This window comes from Protopterus annectens, chromosome 9.part0, assembly GCF_019279795.1.
Source record: "Protopterus annectens isolate FY-2018-M chromosome 9.part0, PAN1.0, whole genome shotgun sequence".
NCBI classification, from domain to species: Eukaryota; Metazoa; Chordata; order Ceratodontiformes; family Protopteridae; genus Protopterus; species Protopterus annectens.
Genome location: NC_056743.1, coordinates 13,298,505 through 13,312,958, shown reverse-complemented (window position 1 = coordinate 13,312,958; position 14,454 = coordinate 13,298,505). Strand labels below are relative to the sequence as shown.

The 14,454-nt window shown below is 38.6% G+C and overlaps 1 protein-coding gene across 1 annotated transcript in view; it reads right to left on the bottom strand.

Moving 5' to 3' along the window:
- The window catches only part of LOC122811013 (synembryn-A-like), a 1,010,573-nt gene that overhangs the window by 765,246 nt on the left and 230,873 nt on the right, over nt 1–14,454 (bottom strand). Inside the window, exon 2 of the mRNA XM_044082526.1 lies at nt 13,126–13,173. Coding sequence (XP_043938461.1) covers nt 13,126–13,173 — 48 coding nt within the window. The remainder of the gene's footprint in view (nt 1–13,125; nt 13,174–14,454) is intronic.

The following is a 14,454-nucleotide window of genomic DNA, read 5'->3' as shown; positions in this document are numbered from 1 at the left end:
GAAAGCTGGATGAGGAATCATGACACCCCATCTTTTCCAATCATCTCTCCCTCTGAATGGACATCCAGACTGAAAGATGTCACAGCCACATAGGCCCCTTCCAGACCGCTGGTACTTCTGTTGCTGATCAGGTCTTCAGAGCCATATTTACTGTGGACTCCTTTGGTTCCTGGTGAAGGTTCTCTAAGGAGATGCAAACTCATGCTAACAACTGAGATTTTTTCTATCCCTCTCACTCTGTTGGGTTTTGTTCAGTACTTGTATTACCAAAAGTTGGCACCATCACAGGGGCGTTTAAGGGCACACATAAGTTGTCTGTAAATTCTGTACGCCACAGCCACATGTACCATTGTAATGTGACACCAGCAGTTGCTGGTCTTGCTGCTCCTCCTACATTAAAGGTGAGGGATATGGGCAAGGCAGAAACTTCGAGACATTGTTGCTCAACAACTTAGTTTCGATTTCTGGCTAGTCCTGTGGCAACTGTTCACAAATTTAAGCCAGCTCCTGCTGGAACAACATGTGAAACACATAGTTCAGAAATCTAACATAGGGCACTTTCTGTCGGAAGCGTCCTAAGATTAAAGTCCTTTGAAAGATAGTAAGATTAATTACTGTCATTTTTAATACACAACAGTTTTTTAACTTAATATAATACATATTCATAATAGAGAGGAGTATATTGATGCACTATATATCTTACACTATTTGTGATTTTTTTACAATGATTAGTACTTATATTGAAATAATATGTTGTTATATATAGTAGTTATATTACAGTTCTTTAAATAGATTTAATGTATGCCTTATTGATTATTTATTTTAATTATGTATTAATTGAAATTTACTTGTTTGTTAATTGTACATGGGAGAGGAATTGACAAATGAAAAAGCACTACGGGCCGTCTTGGACTGTATTTAAATAACAGGAAATGACGGTATTTTTGTCAGAGGAAGTTTGGCATAGCCAAACGAAAGAGCTTATTTTACTAGTTTCTTTGTGATTTTATAAGTTTCTACATGCTTATTTCACGTGCAATAAATGGTGGCTTTTATCTTTGCCTGTCCGGATCCTTTCTTAGGTTTTAATACCACACCAGGTGTTCACACTCCACAACTGTTACTGTAGCCCAGCAAAGGGGCGAGGCTGGTTTAATACCATAGCAGGTGTTCACACTTCAAGACTGTTACTGTAGTGCAGCATAGGGGGTGTTGTCTTTTCCATGCCACAAAAACAACATAATGCTATTCATACAGGCTTTATGGGTGTATAAATCATTTTTTCTCATGTTTAAATTTCACTGTTTAGGTATACAAACATAGGCAAGAATGGGAAATGCTGGATGAAGATATACTGTACTCCACCCATAACTTTGGCTATCATATCATTTTGAAAGCACTAAAGGATTACTCTTAATTTTTACTTACCCGCTACCTCATACTTTCATTTTAGTCACCATATATCTCTAAACAGGAGTTATTCAATTGATTGAAATTTGTTTTATCAAATGCACCATATCAAGAATTCGTTTAGATGAAGCCTTGTTTAGTTGACATGAATTGTAGTCAAATGTTTTGTTTATTATACCTCTTTTTATGGAGTTTTCACTTTGACCACTAATGTGCACCCACACAGTATATTTAAGTAAGGGGGTCATGGAGGGATGTATTACTTCAAGAGATGATATATTCGTCAGTTATTATTTCAGGTTCAGGTATTTCTCTTTTTAGTCCTGTAATACACTTTGTTGTTTTTTAATTTGTTTGATGATGTGATCTGGTAGTATACTAAGATATTTTCCTTCTCAGTTTGTGGCTACCATTTGTTTTTCTTTTTTTCTCTACACTGGCTTTCTTTCTCTTTTATAGTTATATTCAGGTTGCAGGTGATGAGATTTACTTACCACTGCAGAACAAAATTCTTTCATGTCCTTTGCAGTGTCCATTTTTTGCTACACTGACTCCTGCAGAGTGCCTGTCTTTAAATCAGAATGAAGAAAAATCAAAATCCAAGTTCCTAAATCTACCAGCTGTGATATTCACCTTTTTAATGTACAGCTGGTGTCTTCGATTTTCTGTACTTCCCAAGATGTACGTAATGTTTCTGGCAGATGAAGTTTTTTGTTTAATTTACCAAGGGTCTGTTAAATATAAATGTAGTAAACTCAGAGAAATGAGAACAATATTAGTTTATAAATAGTCTGTTCCCCTCAGACTGTCAAAATTGCAGCAGCAATCAGTAGATTGTTAGTGTTTCACGCAAATCTTTACAAGCTGCAGCTGCTACATTCTGTATCTAGGCTGTCTTAGATGTGGAGTTTTGAGTAGTTATGAGAATTAAATGAGCAACATAGTGTTTTGGATGTTTTATTATCATTCTTAAGTGGTTATTACATTTGTGAAGAAATCATAGTCTAGATTTGGGTGTGCTTATTATGGTTTGTATTAATACAGGATCAGAATGATACTGTGCGCTACACTAAGATATGTTTGCTATGGAAGGTGAAAGTCAGAATGATTATGTCGGTACGAGAATTACCAGAAGAGGGTACATCTGCTTGAGTTAGTGGTAGCACAGGTGGATGTGAAAGAGCCCAGAAGAGTAGGGGAAGTTTATTTATTTGTTTTTGTTTTCTGGGGTAGAGCAATGATCTCCATGAACACTTTTTCACACTCAGCTCAGGAGCGGTGTCTGCTTAGGTGACTTACTCAGAGTCACGCAGTTAAGCAATGGTCTCCAATGCCCTGGCCAAATTTCTCCTAGTGGTACTAATATCATCTTGGGTCTCCCCCAACACGGTCTATAAAAGAATAAATAAATAAAGATAAAAACAAATATTTGCACTTCATGTGTAACAATTATCAGAATTTGTATTTTTTTTTGTAAAGGAATCAACTTAATTTTTTTATTTTGTTATCTTTTCAACATGTTTTATGTTAGAGAGACAACTGTAATAATTTTCATTGCATTTTTTTTATTAGTTTCCTTGTTATAGCTTGTTCTTTCTTTATTTTGATATAAATTTGAATAACTACCACTTCTGCAAATCAGGTACAGCTATTGCAATCAAGCACTCAGCAATGACAAAATTTTTGCCATGATTAATACTCATATTGTTTTACAAAAGCAGTAATGTAATTCCATATTCAAATACTGAGTACGCTTTATCATAAAGATTTGTCTTTATTCTGGTAATTAAGGTAGTACAAGGGATGAGACTAGTAGGTATGTGAACAGTAGCAAACAATCTTGACAACAAATAAGGTAATTTCAGAGTAAAGCACAGTTCAACAGTGCAAACTCAGAAAAATCATTTTGTGATGTCCAGCAAAGATTTGTTGAAAACCCACCAGCACTCGGACTTGTTGAAAACACATCAGCACTTAGACTGATTTTTAGATTCATAGGTACTTACTAGGTTATTGATATGTTTAGGCGGCAGCGGTCGTGCAATGATTAGCATTGCCACCTCACAGCAAGAGGTTCTCCGGTTCGATCCTTGGCTGAGGTGCATTCTGTATGGAGTCTGCATGTCCTCCCTGTGGCCATGTGGGTTTCCTCCAGATGCTCCGGTTTCCTTCCACATCCCAAAGACATGCTGTAGGTGGATTGGACACTCTAAATTGGCCCTAGGCATATGGGCATGCGTGTGCCTTCTGTGGAAGGTTAGGTGCTGGGCTGGCAACTCGACAACATAAAAACTCCACTGCCAATCATGAGTAGACAGGTGATCTGCTGTGGTGACCCCTAACCGGGAAAAGCCGAAAAAAAGAAGAAGAAGAGGCCTAGCCAGACATTCCCATGAAGTTTTTAGTCCTTGTATTTTAAGTAAGAAAAATCTAGCAACAAGCAGAACATTTGCATGTTGCCTCATCCATGATGGACAAGGGTGTTAAATCAGTGGTGAGTGTGTGGTTACCCTTTCATTCATCAGTTTGAATAGTGTAAGAGAAGTACTTTGGTTTATGAGTAGATGAAGACGATTCCATAGAAGTGGTTTATTCTTTGTGATATATATAGTACTTCAATATGTTCTATTTATGTTACAAAAGGATTTATATCTTGAGTGTTTATGCCCTGGTCAAACTTACAAATGAGCAGTAGGTCTGGCAGAATCGGGAATGCTGAGGGTCTGTACACATGGCAGAGATCATCCCTCAATAACATGCATGACACACAAAAACTGGGACACTGGTTTGAGATTGTTTGCATAGTTTTTAGGATGGAGGCCCTTTATTTTCTTAGTAAGAAAGCATTGGTTAACTTGCACCCCACACCTAGTACTTAATGTTACCCTTATCAGGCGCAATGACATTAAAAGAATATTTTCCAGTTTCTTCTCTGATCTGTCTCTCTGACAGATGACCATCATAACATCCATCCATCCATAACCACTTTCCCCATTTTTGTACATGGGGTTGGGATGTCACTTCAACAGTGATAATCATCTAGAGCTAAGGTTTGCACCCACGGGTGGCTAGTCGTGCCATAGATGACCATCATAACATATCAGTCAGTAACTGTAGACTGACATTCACTAGTTCAATGGGAGACCTGCTTTAGTGAAAGTAGCCACTGTAAATGTGTAAATGTCCCTCCCCCCTAGAAATGCCATGACTTCAGAGTTCATTACAATGTTTAAACATATTAAATATTATAATATTTATGGGTACAAAAGGCATAGTTCCATGGAGACTTTAATACAGACTGGCACAACTGCTCTGGCCACAATCCATCTACCCAAACTAACCTCCATGGGTTTACCCAGCTTATCTCATCCCCCACTAGAACTGATAAAACACCCAAACAACAGTCCATACTGGACTGGATTCTTATAGCTGATCCCTCATTCACATCTCAAGCAGGCTGTCTGCTCAACAGCTTTAGCGACCATCAGCCTACCTTCGTCTTAGAACTACTCACCAAATTAACCAGACAACCTTTAGAGTAGTCAGAAACAAAAAGAACTTTAAGCCAGGTGACTTTATAAATGCCCTAAAATGTTGCAATTGGAAACCAGTACTATCTCTAGATAACGCAGTTCACTACTTTTAACTCAACTTTCTTACAAATATTAAGCCATCATGTACCCACCAGAACCATTAGAATAAAGGCAAAGTATGCTCCCTGTCTTACTAAGGTAACTAAATCCATTCTCAAAGACAGAGGCAAAGCATGGATACAGTTTCATAAAAACAGATCCCAATCAGCAAAACAAAGAACTCTGCAATAAAGCCAAAACACTCATTAAACTAGACAAAATCAACTACTACCACAACCACCAGGAAAAACATACTCACAACCCTCAAAGATTCTGGGCCACTACAAATTCTATAATTCTACCAGGTAAATCAGCTACCCTTATGCCTGCAACAGTAAATGACTATGACAATACCCCCACTCACCAAAACAGTTCAGGCCCTTGCAAAAACCCAAATTAACAGTAGCTGCCATGTCTTACCATCCACACAAAATAGCACAAACACACAAGATAATATCTCCCACTTTAGCTTGCACCCAGTGCCAACCAAATCCAATTTAAAACTCCTCCACAAGCTTAAACCAACCACCCTGGCCACAGATCATTTACCAGCAGTAGCCTCTGCAGCTAGCTGTAGGAATATGGCCTATCCTGATCCTGTTGCTATTCTAATTAATAGATTAATAGCCAGAATTTCTACTGCCAAGTCCCACCTAATCTCCACTTTACTCTATGCTTCTCCTATACTTACCTACCTTAGATAAACAGACCTAAACAAGCTCAAGGCTTGCTGCAATAAAATTGTTACGTTTGTCACTGGTGCATCTTATCGCAGCCACCACTGTATCTCACTTAGAGAACTTGACTGGCTTGAACTCCCTCAACTTCTTCACCCAAATCAACTCTCCCTTGCTCACAAGTTAGTAAACCATCCTCTTAAAGTCCCATCCCTTCAAAGCCTTGTCCAGCACTACTGCTCTACTAGGTGTCTACGCTCCAGCAGCAAAAATCTACTTCTTGTGACTAAACCCAAGAACTCAGCAGAAGAAGCACTATTCTCCTGCATCATATCCAGATTATGGAACAATCTCCTCCCTTCTACAACCACACTACCTTCTTGCAATCACCTCACTAAAAGGTCATTTAAAAAGTCTCTGGTTATGCCCATGCACCAGTCCCAACTAGTAACTCTCCTTTTACCTCCCCTTCCCCTCCTCTCCCCTCCCCTAGCCACCATGCCTCATACCGTCTGATCATTGCATTCTTCCTCTGCAGGCTCTGGCTCACTTCCATCCCGTTAGCCCTTCTAGCTTGTTCCACCTTCATATGGAGCTCCTGCTTGATATCTGCTTGCGTTCAGTGCAATATTTGTATATAAGATTTAGGTATATGAGATTAGAACAGTATCCATTTGAGCTTAGTACTATCTGTATATACATCCAACCTTTATTCCTAGCCTCTAGCTAGATATTGGTATATCTGTTCATTACTATGTTTCATATTGTATGTATAGCTAATGTTTGCTGCAGTATGTATTATTTGCTATTGTATGTATATTCAATTGTTCTTCATGTACTCTGCTGCTCATTTATTGTTCTGTGGAGATTTTCTCCTCAAGCCTCCACTGAAAAAGGACCTGTGTCCAGTTGGAATTTCCCAGTAAACAAATATAAATAAATAAATAATAATAGATCAATATCAGAGTTAAAGTGCCTACTACATGGAAGATCTCCCACTTAATACCACTGCACAAGAATCCAATTCCTTAGAACTCAATGACCACTGACCAACTGTTATTATATCACCCTTATCTCCCACTTAATACCACTGCACAAGGAGCCAATTCCTTAGAACTCAATGACCACTGACCAACTGTTATTATATCACCCTTATCTCCCACATAATACCACTGCACAAGGAGCCAATTCCTTAGAACTCAATGACCACTGACCAACTGTTATTATATCACCCTTATCTCCCACTTAATACCACTGCACAAGGAGCCAATTCCTTAGAACTCAATGACCACTGACCAACTGTTATTATATCACCCTTATCTCCCACATAATACCACTGCACAAGGAGCCAATTCCTTAGAACTCAATGACCACTGACCAACTGTTATTATATCACCCTTATCTCCCACTTAATACCACTGCACAAGGAGCCAATTCCTTAGAACTCAATGACCACTGACCAACTGTTATTATATCACCCTTATCTCCCACTTAATACCACTGCACAAGGAGCCAATTCCTTAGAACTCAATGACCACTGACCAACTGTTATTATATCACCCTTATCTCCCACATAATACCACTGCACAAGGAGCCAATTCCTTAGAACTCAATGACCACTGACCAACTGTTATTATATCACCCTTATCTCCCACTTAATACCACTGCACAAGGAGCCAATTCCTTAGAACTCAATGACCACTGACCAACTGTTATTATATCACCCTTATCTCCCACATAATACCACTGCACAAGGAGCCAATTCCTTAGAACTCAATGACCACTGACCAACTGTTATTATATCACCCTTATCTCCCACTTAATACCACTGCACAAGGAGCCAATTCCTTAGAACTCAATGACCACTGACCAACTGTTATTATATCACCCTTATCTCCCACATAATACCACTGCACAAGGAGCCAATTCCTTAGAACTCAATGACCACTGACCAACTGTTATTATATCACCCTTATCTCCCACTTAATACCACTGCACAAGGAGCCAATTCCTTAGAACTCAATGACCACTGACCAACTGTTATTATATCACCCTTATCAAAAATACTAGAAAGAGTTGTTCTCAGTCAGCTACCTTCTAAAAAACAATCTGCTATCTAAACATCAGCATGGCTTTAGACCCTTCCACGGCACCAAAACAGCTCTAATGTCCTTTTCCAACACAGTTAACCACCACAGAAACAAGGGACAACTAGTTTCTGCCATTTTTTTAGATCTGTCCAAAGCTTTTGATATGGTCAACCATAACAGACTCCTTAATACACAATCCACCGTAAACATCAGCACCCCCTCTATCTCACGGTTTAAAAGCTACCTATAGGATGTCAACAAGCAGTAAAATGGCAGAACCAACTATCCTCTCTCTTGCCAGTATCCTTAGGAGTCCCTCAAGGCTCCATACTTGGCCCACTTCCCTTTTCTATATTTAACAATCCCACCTAATCTCCACTTTACTCTATGCCTCTCCTATACTTACCTACCTTAGATAGACAAACCTAAACAAGCTCATCCTCCACACCCAATGCCTCTGTAGTACAATATGCTGATGATACCACACTCATATGTTCAGCCCACCCATTACATGGCCTTCACTCTCTAACCCAAACCTGCTTCTCATTAGCCAAGACCTGGTTCACTAACTCGCAGCTTATCCTAAATCCAAATAAAACAAAACTTCTTTTCAGCCCTTGTAGAGCCCCTCCCCGATGTGACAACTTTACTATCATGTCCAATAACATAACCATGATAACCCCTACCTCCCACACCAAACTGTTAGGTGTAGAAACAGATAACAACCTAAGATTTGACATTCATATAGCACAAACTTTCAAAACACTTGGTCTCCTCTATCGCAACAAGCAATTTCTCACTAAACACACCAAAACTACTATAGCCAGGACACATCTGTTTTCTATCCTCCTCAACACATCCCCAATACTAACTAACCTCCACAAAGCCGACCTAAACAAATTAGAATCTGGTTATAACAAGATTGCTAGATTTGCTACTGAGACCCCATATAGGACCCATCACTGTGTAGCTCTCAAACAACTAAACTGGCTTGAGCTGCCTCAGCTACTGAAACTCAGTCGTCATTGGCACACAAACTATAACACTACCCAGCTAAAACCCTGGCTCCGGAACCTAATTATACCTTATTCTACAACAAGAACCTTAAGATCTAGTACCCAAAACTGCCTAGATGTCATCAAACATAACAATGATGCCGGTAAATCTCTCTTCAGCTACTGTATTTCTAAAGCTTGGAACACCCTACCTTGCCACCTGACTTCCATTACCTCCACCACTCGATTTAAAAAGCTCCTCAAAACACACTATATGAATACCTGGTTATGCTCCTGTGACTCCCCAGGATAAACACTTAACCTATTCTCCATCTAAACCCAATATTCCTTACAATATCCTTCTCCATCTACAGAACTAACCAATCTGTATTCTTGTTTGATCCACAAATCTTGATTTTATTTGCCCTTGTATTGAGCCACAAATCTAGATTATATTTGGCCTTGTATTGATCCAGAAATCTTGACTTTACTTACTTTGCCCCTCTAAACAGTATGTTCACTAATCATTTCTGTTTTACTTTTCCATCTCATAGTGCTCGGTACCTAGCTATGCTGCTTCACCCCCTACTACTTAGTAACAACTTGACGAGCCACAATATCTCTACTGTTCCTGTGTTTCACCTCTTTTAACTTACTAACATTCCTAACTAGCTTCAGCACTCCACACCACCAGAGTAAGTGTAGCATATTTATGTATCCCATCTATACTACAGTGTGCGTGAAGACTCTTTTAACTGTGACTTCTATAGTAGTATCATCAACATTGTTGTAAGAAATGTATATTATTTTTACTACGTACTATATGAAACTATGTGCTAACATTTCTGGTCTTGTTTGCTGTGTGTTATCTCAGGACATTTACTATGTTATAACCGTTTCTCGTCTTGTTTGCTATGTGTTATCTCAGGACATTTACTATGTTATAACCGTTTCTGGTCTTGTTTGCTGTGTGTTATCTCAGGACATTTACTATGTTATAACAGTTTCTCGTCTTGTTTGCTATGTGTTATCTCAGGACATTTACTATGTTATAACCGTTTCTAGTCTTGTTTGCTATGAGTTATCTCAGGACATTTACTATGTTATAACTAGATATCCATACTCTAAATGTTGTTGAGTTCTTCTTGTTGATTTATGTATTCTATCCACAACTTTTGTCCCTGGGCCTCCTCTGAAAGTGAACCTATGTCCAGTTGGACTTTCCCAGTAAACAAATGTAAAATAAATAAAATATAATGAGGTGTGTGAGGCTTTAATGTATTTTTGATTTTTTTGGGTGGTGGTTCATATAGCTTTACTACAACTGATCAAAAAAGTCAGCTTTCTGGCATCAAAGTCAGTGATGCAAGTTATTCAGACAGCTATTTTTGGTAAAACAACATCACTGAATTTAGCAATAGTTAGCTCATGTTTGACAAATTACTATACAATGAATGAGTCTCGGGTAAATGAGCTGGCTGTATGTGTTAGTGATTCAGTCTTATGATTGCATTATCTGTTCAGCCTAGTCAATCATGAGCCTTTTGGCAAGCAAACTAGATCAACGTAACAAAGGTCTCCTTACATGTATATGCTGCATTGGTACAGCACAGCTTCTTTTATGCTCACAAACAGGATTATAAGTACCACTGCATTTTAAGCCTCCCTTGATGTTGTGTTGAAAAGCAGCAAACTTGCCACCACTTTCTTTTGCCAAAAAACAATAATATAAAATATCACAACTTTTCAACAAACCCTAATTCCCTTTGTAGCAATGCATGCCTGTTGAGTCCTGTTAAACAATAGTAGAACATAGTCTGTGCCATGTATATTCTCACAACCTTCGACAGGTTAAAAAGGGAATGGGACTGCATTTTTAGTCAAGAAGCGGACTTGCACAATGCCAACACTTTCAAGATACTTCACCTTTCTCTTTTTTCCAGTAACTACCATTACAAACATATTCTGAGTAAAACTGTAATATCTGAGGTTCAGAATGCCAAAAGTTAAACTTTTGGGACTGGATTTGCACCCATGTTGTAGAAACTCAGAAATAATAATAAAGATTTAGAGAACAAATGCATGGAACTGAGGTCCCGCAAAGGAGGGCAACCATCCTTGAAAATACCAACATAAAATGTTTTTCTACACAGCATATTATTCTACAAAAATGCTGTAATTCGAAATTGATCTATTCTCTGACCCCCTATAATGGTTTGGATATCAGTGCGTAACAGACACTCTCAAACTATGTGTATTAGATTTGTAATGGTTTATCCACAAACGTGATTTGAGTTTCTAAACTTATAATTTTATCGATCCATAAGTGCTTGGACAGCTGAACGTATGCCATGACCATGCATGAAAAACTCAGACAGAGATGCTAATATTTTGATTCTGATTACAAAGATTCGAAAGCCTAAGAATGTGCCGACAATACAAACCAAGTTTACAAATCAGAGCATGTAAATGCATAAAGGTTTAACTATTTGTGCCCTTGTCATTTAGTCGGTTAAAATTTACTGATGTATGTATCTTTCCCAATATATCTCGTTAACAATGTGAAGATAAATAATTTCTAATAAGTCAAGGTATTTAACTCCCATTTAAAATGATTGATGCACACCTGTCTGCAACAGAGGATTCCATAAGGCAGAAACCACCAAGCAGTGAATAGCTCTCTCTGGTCTCCAAAACAAGGGAGGACCTGTGAATGCAGTAAAGAGGCAGGCTTCTTACACAGTACTTGGAAGTATGTATATGTTTAATGCACCATGCCTAGAGGAGGCTGTTACATTTGGCATGTGTACCTGCATGAGCTGGGTGCATTTGCTTTTGTGCATATATAGGGAGGTTATGTCTGCTGTAGTATGTCCTTACAGCATGGGTATGTTTGGTACTGTATATAGCCATATGGAATTCACATGGCTTCTACTATCCGCCTGTGTAAGATGGCCTTGCTTGGTGCTGTATCCACATGACACGGGTATGTTTGGTGCAGTGTGCTTTTATGACAAACAAAATGTAATATAAAAACTATGTTAGACATTGGGTATGGATGAAACAGTTCTGGTTAGTGTAAGAATCATATACTATACTGGTCTCTGTGTTATGAATTCCTTGCCTTCAATGGTATGTACTGATATTAGACGGATGACCCTGATGACATGTCTGGTGGCATAAAAATGCTGCTCTTGAAGGTGTATTCAGTATAAAAGGACTCCATAGGTTCTGCAAGTGTCTTGCAACATGTTTACACAGAATGTGTATCTTCTGGCTAGGGTACCTGTACTAAACTCGAATATTTGTTGTAAGATGCTTATACCAATATGTTGAACAAATTTTGATGCAAGTGGTTGAAGACGTGTGCACTACAATCTTGTAAGGCAAGAGACTCATCAGTTTAGAAAGTAAGCTGGTTTGAAAAGTATACTCATTTTACTAATCTCACTTTCCACTATGTCTGTGAAGGATGTGCTTTGGAGCTGGTCAACACAGGACGTGCATGAGACCCAGCAATGATCTTATTTATAAATTTTGAAGCCCCCATAAGGGTGTAACAGATGTCCTTATTTAGATCATCAAAGATTACAAGTCCTACATAGGTCGTATAACTGGATATATATCCAAATAGGGGTTCAGAGACAAAACACGCATACGGATCCTAGGAGACTTCAGACAAGATGTAGGATTTTATTGGGCCACTGAGGTACTGTTTACAGAGTCTTGCAGCCAGCAGCATTATATTCTTACTGACAGCCTGCCCCAAGGGAGGGTTGTATTCTCACTGACCACCTGTCCCAAGGAAGGGGTATCACTGAATGTTAACACAAAGTGGGGGGAGGACTGTCTGCATTAATTTGCTTCTTCTGAGAGCTTAGGAGGGAAAGTAAGGGGTATCAGAGGATAGGAGTAAAATTTGTGGGGGCAGAGACAAATTTGGGAGGGAAAAATCAGACGCACAGACAGTTACTACATTACTTGGACTTTGTATCACAACTTGATTTTTTTGTTTTATTCTGCCCAGGTGTAGAGGGTCTGGACCTTCAGAGTATTACAACGTGCACATCATCATAATTTATAGTGCTCATTCTCAACATGCTGTGACTAATAATTACGTACACCCTGTCTGTTGTGTAGATCACATTTTTTTGTTTTTTAACAGTCTGCATACTGTACTTTTCCATCAGATAAACTATTAATCATAAAGGGTGCATCAGGCATCACTGGTCTGATTCACAGGAGAATACAGAATCCGTCCATTGCAGAGTGCAGTCACATATAATGCTTTTATTTCTTGTCCAGCAAATGCACTACTCACCTTACGCCTTTCTCGTTCTTCAGCATTGAAGAAAAAACACTGGGAGTGCTAGGAAAAAAAATAAAAGTACATTTAGTGAAGATTAGCAATGTGGCATTCATGACAAGCACATACAATGTTAAAGAATCTGCCTGAACTTCATGATTCTGTCAGCCTCCAAACTGTTACTTGTTAGTACCCATGTGATGGCACCCTTTGTTGGATTTCTAATCACACAGATGTTCTAGAAGGCATCTGCCCATGTATGTGGTAGCAGCACAAGGGACAGCAGTATGAATGTTGTTTAAAAGGAAAACATTGAGCCTGACATGACACTCTCTCAATTAAAAAAAAAGTATATGAGGGGAAAAAGCTTCTGCATGTCTCCTACATCCCTCTAAATAAACACAATCAACCCCATGGTAAGTGTGTAAACTATGTGATATTGCTGCATCAGCCAGCTGTTATCCGCCACAGGTCCATTGGGATACCATCCTAATCTATCTATCTCTATCTGCTTCCCACCTGCTCTGTAAAATGCTGAACTGGTTAGGTGTATAAATGGTGCTATTAAAAGCAGTTCACAAATATTAAATGGTCATCACTACTATGTTTCTATAATAAGCAATGAACATCTCACTGCAACTTCAAAAGAAGTAATTTTTAATACAGTTGCCACAACAATATCCCAAGCCCTGCCAAATACATTAATGTTGAACTACAAAGTAAGGAGACTTGCAGATATTATCAAAAAACAGCAAAATGTGAAAAAAAGAAATTCAAAGCAAAGTGGTAAATACATATTCTTAAACCAATAAAATCAGGCAGCAGTAAATGCCATGCTTGTCAGCCTAATGAGAAAGGTGAGTCATGCAGGTGCTTGTGGGAAGTACAGTCAGTTTGCTGTCAAATGAGTTAAACAGAGTACTGCCCTGCATGACAGGGAAGTCTTACTGGAAAAGAAACAACTGCTACAAGAAGGAACAAAATAGTTTCAGACTTAAAAGTACAGGATGGGGACACCTGTTGTTATTTATTATTTATTATTATTTTATTTACATTTGTTGACCGGGAGTGTCCCACTGGATGTAGGTCCATTTTCAGCGAAGGCCCGGGGAGAAAAGCTCCACAGTTAAAATATACAGACAGTAGTTACATTGGAATTACATAGCAATTAACAATTTGATCAACATAGCAATTAACAATTACAAACATAGTTACAGATGAAGACCATAGTACATCAGTAGACAACTAGAATCTTTATCATCTGCGAAGTACATAACAGACATTACCAACTGTTACAATAAGAAGTTCCTGCTGTATAAGTAGTTAGGCTTATGAGCATCTGAG